At 34.6% G+C, this 6230-nt stretch overlaps 2 protein-coding genes across 2 annotated transcripts in view; both read left to right on the top strand.

The window, feature by feature from the left end:
• Positions 1 to 4197: 4197 nt before the first annotated feature.
• LOC137627606 (uncharacterized) lies at positions 4198 to 5622 on the top strand. Its single transcript, XM_068358686.1, has one exon. The coding sequence runs from the start codon at positions 4198 to 4200 to the stop codon at positions 5620 to 5622; it is 1425 nt and encodes a 474-aa protein (XP_068214787.1).
• A 36-nt stretch (positions 5623 to 5658) lies between these two features.
• The window catches only part of LOC137627607 (uncharacterized), a 2608-nt gene continuing 2036 nt past the window's right edge, over positions 5659 to 6230 (top strand). Inside the window, exons 1-2 of the mRNA XM_068358687.1 lie at positions 5659 to 5845; positions 5963 to 6132. Of these exons, the coding sequence (XP_068214788.1) occupies positions 5659 to 5845; positions 5963 to 6132 (357 nt within the window). The remainder of the gene's footprint in view (positions 5846 to 5962; positions 6133 to 6230) is intronic.

Consider the following 6230-nt stretch of genomic DNA (forward strand, 5'->3'; position numbering starts at 1 on the left):
TATATATATATATATATATATATATATATATATATATATATGTACGTGTGTATGTCTATTTCGCTAATACAAAAGCACTTTAGAAACCTTGATTCATTCATAACCAATGCAGTATTAGTGAATATCAATTAAAACATTAGATAATTGTCTTCTGTGAACTATCAATTAAACGAAATTAAAAATGTGAAAGGCGTTAAAGATTTAACAATAAAATTGGAACCGACGACCAAATTATAGCTATACTAAATCGTAAGGAAAAAAATAGAATACTTAGAAAAGCGATAGCCTTGACTTGATAGATATTGTGATTGAGTTTATAGCAAAGAATCAACATCGTCAGTATGTTTTTGGTAAATGTACAATGTAGGCCTACCGGTGTTGATAGTCGTTGTGTAAAAATTTCAATTGGTCTTATGAAAATCGTCCAAAATTGCATTTTTCTATGCTGCAATTTGCTGTCAGATACGCAGAAATTTTAAACGCCACCTCCCCCCCAACGGAAAAATTTTCCTTACGCCATTGATTTAGGCGTCCCTTATTTAAATTTTCAGAATCTCGTCACCCTGCTTACGTCCTGTTACTTTTATGGCAGATAATGTTATTGTTATATAATTTTTGAGAAAACATTCCTCATCCAAACTTTAAAATACTAGTAACCGATCAAACAACATAAATTGAGTTGAATTATAAGAAACTTGTTGCCTATGCTTTTTGCCTTTATATTATCAAAAACAATCGCGTTCTCGTACAGCCACACGAGATACAAAACAGTAACGGTAAATTTGAAATTTTATCACATCCCAGTTTAAAACTGCATTACAGTGTAATACTGCGTTACATCCTGTTCCTCTCAAGGCAGATCTTGTTATCAATGACTATATAACAAGTGAAGTAGCAATGCAATAAGTTTAGTTTACGGTATTTGCCCAAGATATTCAAACATACCAAGCTGGAATTACCGGCTTTTGTATATAAACCGACTGGTAATGCAGTTATAAACCACAACATTTTTATATTACTACAGTAAATCCAATAAGTAAACTATGTACAACTCTTACCTTGCATAATATCCAGTATGAAATCCAATATTAGAAGGTAAAATACAAATCACCAAGGGAGCATCGCCAGAGGCTATTGCTTGGATGAAGACAGATTGCAGACTGAGTTTGAACGTAACGCTTGCTGCTTGGATCAACCGACGCTGGCTATGACGTCACAGCCCTCACACGGTTGGCATGCCCAGGCCTTGTGTATTGAGACGGCAGTGGCTGAGCTTGCTTAGAACATTGCATATAAGGCTTCGCTTAGGGACACATCTTTCTTTTCAGTGTATGGACAGGATCCTGTATTACTATATACGGTACTCATTAACTTGCAACAATTGCCAGATTATTCCAATGAGCAATACCGTGTATATTTATTAAATCTATTGAGGGGAGTAATGAACAGCACTGAAAGGATTTTGAAAAGAGCTAATGAAAATCACAGCTCAAAGTATGATGGTCGGTTCAAAACCGCACCGGTAAAAGTATTCGTGGCCAATCGTGTGCATTTGAAACGATTACAACCTAGGAAACACAAACTGGAGCCAGCGTATTTGGGTCCGTACCGAGTATTGATGGTTGAATCCAACACAGTTGTGATACAGAGCATTACTAATGACGCATTGTCTGAACATCATCAGGCACACATACATGTGGTGCCTGAAGAGGTAGTTTTCAAAAGTGTTCCTCCTTACCCAAGCATACGTGACATCCCTCGAGTTGATGAGTAGAATTTTTTTTCCTTTGTTGTTGCTGTTATTTGAACAGACCTCATTTCTTCTTTTGGCCCATTTTAAATAAACTTGATGATAAGAATGTGTTCTTATGTTGATGCTTAGCATATGTGTAAAAGGTTGTGGTAATTTTTCTGAGTGTGGAAATACGTATACCATTGCTGAGGGAAGCTAAAAGCAATCAGTGAATAGATAGGTCAAGTGGGATCCGTCAGGCGGATGCTGTATTATTAATGTATTTATATGATTCCTGGTTGCTGTGGCCGGGGCAGTTCCAGAATGATAAGTGGCTGCGGGATTAAAGTTCAGCCTTGAGGATAGGCAGTGTTAAAGAATGTGTAGATGTGAATACCTTATACTTTATGTTATAAAAGAAGGGCGGGAAGATGAATGATTTTCTATAGAAAACGGCTAGTGGCCACCGGTTGAAAGTTGCAAGTGCAAGTCTTGTAGTGACTTAAATAAATGGCGAAACGATGGTAGTGAGCTGTGTTGCGAAATAGTACCGTAAACCCGGACAAGCAATATCGAGAGATGAAGGAATATCTATTCCTACCCCTGTCCCGCCCAAGAAGCCCGTATTGCCCGCAACCAGAGGGAGGTTATAGATGAGGTTGTGTAAAACTGATGTTATGATCTTTTTTTTCACTTCGGGTATTCTGTGTTTTAGTTGCAGAGGCCTTAAAAAGAAATGAGTGGAATTATTTATATTGTATTGTGTACATATTTACATGCCATATTTATTTTTTTATTTTTTTTGTGGAAGATGTGTTATTGTTTTGGGTGATTTCTATATATATATATATATATATATATATATATATATATATATATATATATATATATATATATATATGTGTGTGTGTGTGTGTGTGTGCGTAAATATATATATATATATATATATATATATATATATATATATATATATATATATATGTATGTGTGTGTAAATATATATATATATATATATATATATATATATATATATATATATACATATATATATATATATATATATATATATATATATATATAAATATATATGCGTGTGTGTGTGTAAATATATATATATATATATATATATATATATATATATATATATATATATATATATATATATATATATATATGTGTGTGTGTGTGTGTGTGTGTGTGTAAATATATATATATATATATATATATATATATATATATATATATATATATATATATATATATATATCTTGTTGCATTGCTGTTTAGTACATGCCATGCCTATTCAGGGTCGGATTTTCCTCCATATATCATACGCTAGTGAGGGCGAGTGGCACCTCCTCCCGGAGTGAGGAGCTTGGGGGGAGGGGGTAATGTCTTAATTCATGAATATATGCGTGTGTTATACGTCAGGGCAAATAAATTCAATATTCATGAGTATTCCACAAAAACCTATGTCTCAGCTTGTTATTGTAAAAGATTGCATTTTGGTAGCGAATGGAGTTTCAGTTGCCGGTGGGCGATCGAGTTGACAAGTCCCTCACTGAGAGGGTAGTTGTGTGCAGTGTACTTACGAACAAACCTTTTGTAATAAATAAAGAAAACCCTTATTCCGACATCTCATTATCTGTCTACAAGGGTCATATATATATATATATATATATATATATATATATATATATATATATATATATATATATATATATATATATATATATATATTATTAGTTAACCACTAATAATCATATTTAAGTATTTTAGTAATGTTCAAGTTTTGTGAAGTTTGCGCATGATCACTGACGACAGTGTAAAATTGTGACGGTGGGCATTGGTACTGTTGACTGTCGACGTGGCCAGTGACTGGCAGATGGAGGTTGTGCACGTAACCAACTGTTCGTGCGAAGTTGCTGAGGAGTGCAGCTGTGCACCCATGCAAGCAAATGGTGTTGATATGTAGCTTGTGTTCTTTAAGGTATGCTATTGTTTGTGTAATGAGATTTGTACATTATGGATATGTTTCGGTTGAATAGTCTTATCGGCATTTTGATATTGTTCCTCTACTATAGTGATGTATTTTAGGATGTGTTAATGTAAGAGCTGATAGAAGAAATTAGCTGATATTTAATGCACAAGAAATCTGCTGGGTGTCAGAGAGGAGGCATTGTTGTAAGTGACTTTTTGCAGTTAATTGTTACTTATCTTTCAACTTGGTGGTAACGGGGATTGTGTGATGACATTATTGTTATGATAACTATTAGTGAAAAATTATATATGTTTGTTCATATGGTGATAAGGATTAATGTTTTTGATAAGGTGATACGTAAAAAAAAAAAAATGGGTATGTTATGTTATATTGACTTCTATAATGTTATAGGTCGAAATTAAACATTTTACGACAAGCTGAGTTTTTATCTGGTACCTGAGCATACATTTCGACAACCCTCATCATGGCAGATAAAGGGAAAAATGGCAGCTCCACGGGGGAAAATAACAGTGCTGGGATGTCACTGGAGGCACAGAAGAAGGCCAAACAGCGGAGGGGAACCGCAAAGGCAAAACTAACACATAAGCTTGATAAGTTTCATGAGTATATGTTAGATCAAATGGCATTAGAAATTTTAGAAGAAAGATATGAGAGTGTTGTTAAGGCTTATGATGAAGTTGAACTAGCTAATGAACAGTATTGCAATTTATTAGATGAGAACTGTGATGCCCTATTGATAGAGGAGGCTAACGTTTATATCAAAGCATTAGAAGATAGAAAGTGTGCAGCTCATGTGATATTTGTGAAAGTTAAAGACGAAATGCAGGTGAAAAAAGTTTTAAAAGTAAAACCGATTGATGTGCCCAGGTTTCACGGAGATGTGAGAGATTATAGCAATTTCAAGAGAGATTTTTTTAGACTAATGCAATCAAATTATGGGAAAGATCCCTTTGTGCTAAGACAGTGTCTCTCAGGAGAGGCCTTGGATACAGTTCGTGGTGCAGATCATGACTTCGATAAAATGTTTGAGCGATTAGATGAAACTTTTGTGAACAGCAGAACCATTATTGATGTAGTAGTAGAGGACATAAGGTCAATTAAACCTATTTCCGAAGGGGATAGTGAGAGTTTCATTAAGATGGTTGATAAGATTGAGCAATGCTATCTTTACCTAGACCAAATGAGTTTGGCTGCAGAAATAAATACTGCTAGCCTGACTAGCCAGATAGAAAAACTATTACCACCTATACAGAAACGTGAATGGGTTAAGTTAGCAGAGTGTGTAGATAATCGTGACCTATTCGGAAAGTTGTTGGAATACCTTTTGAGTGAAAAGAAATCAATGAAATACCTTAATGCTAATATTAGAAGCAATAATAATATTAAGGCTAAAGTGAATTATACCTGCACTTATGAAGATCAGCGTAGTACAAAGCAAGGAAGAGAGTCAGATGTGATGGAAAGGATAGCAGGACTAGAAAATGCTATTACAAATATCACTGACCTTTTCACTAAAATTACAGAAGAAAATGCTGAACGAAACAGGAATAAAATCTGTGACAACACAAGGCTGCATAGATGCTGGTATCATGGGTCAGATGGACATGATATCTTAGACTGTACAACTTTCCAAAACTTGAGTATCAATGACAGAATGGAGAGTGTAAAGAAGAAAGGTATTTGCTTTAATTGCCTTAAAGGTGTTCACATAGCAAGAAAATGTCTAAAGAAGTCCAGATGTAATGCTGTAGATGATAACAATGAAACTTGTGGGAAACTTCATCATACTATTATACATGAGGGATTCATAACAGGAAATCCCTTTGTAAGTCTGAAAAGAAACGGTGTTCTATTTATGGTTAACAAGATCAAGTGTGGCAATCAGTAGTTACAAACTTTATTTGACTCGGAAGCTGATATAACAATGATCAGAAATGATGTGGCTAAGGCATTGGGACTGAAAGGAAAATGTGTCAGATTAGCTGTGACTAAATTGGGCGACAAAACTGTGACATACAGTAGTAAAGAGTATGATCTGGTTTTAACCGACAAGGATGGGAATGATGTCAATGTTACTGCTCATGGAATCGATGACATTACATCTCAAATCGGTAAGGTAGATTTATCAAAAGTGAAACATTTATTCAAGGGTGTATGTGCATTAGATAGACCTTATGGGCAAATAGATCTCCTAATTGGTTCTGATTATTGCTCTTTAACTCCAACAGTTAAAGAAACTGTGGCTGAAAATTTACAGCTCAGGGAATCAAAGTTTGGAATGTGTGTGTATGGCAGCCATCTCGACATTGTTACCTTATCAGTGTTTAGGAGTAATCCAGGCATTAGCGTTAATCATGTTTCCAGTACAATATCCGACTATGACATATCTGTAGAACCTGTAATTGATAATCCGACTTTGAAGTGTCCCAGAATAATAATGAAAGAATACTTGGCCATAACTGGCAATGCAATAAGGATATGTTTTATTTTAAAACA

Source organism: Palaemon carinicauda, chromosome 35, assembly GCF_036898095.1.
Source record: "Palaemon carinicauda isolate YSFRI2023 chromosome 35, ASM3689809v2, whole genome shotgun sequence".
Classification (NCBI taxonomy): Eukaryota; Metazoa; Arthropoda; class Malacostraca; order Decapoda; family Palaemonidae; genus Palaemon; species Palaemon carinicauda.

What these genes read in the sequence shown, in the direction of transcription:
- LOC137627606 (XM_068358686.1), top strand. Translation starts at nt 4,198, where the DNA reads ATGGCAGATAAAGGGAAAAATGGCAGCTCCACGGGGGAAAATAACAGT.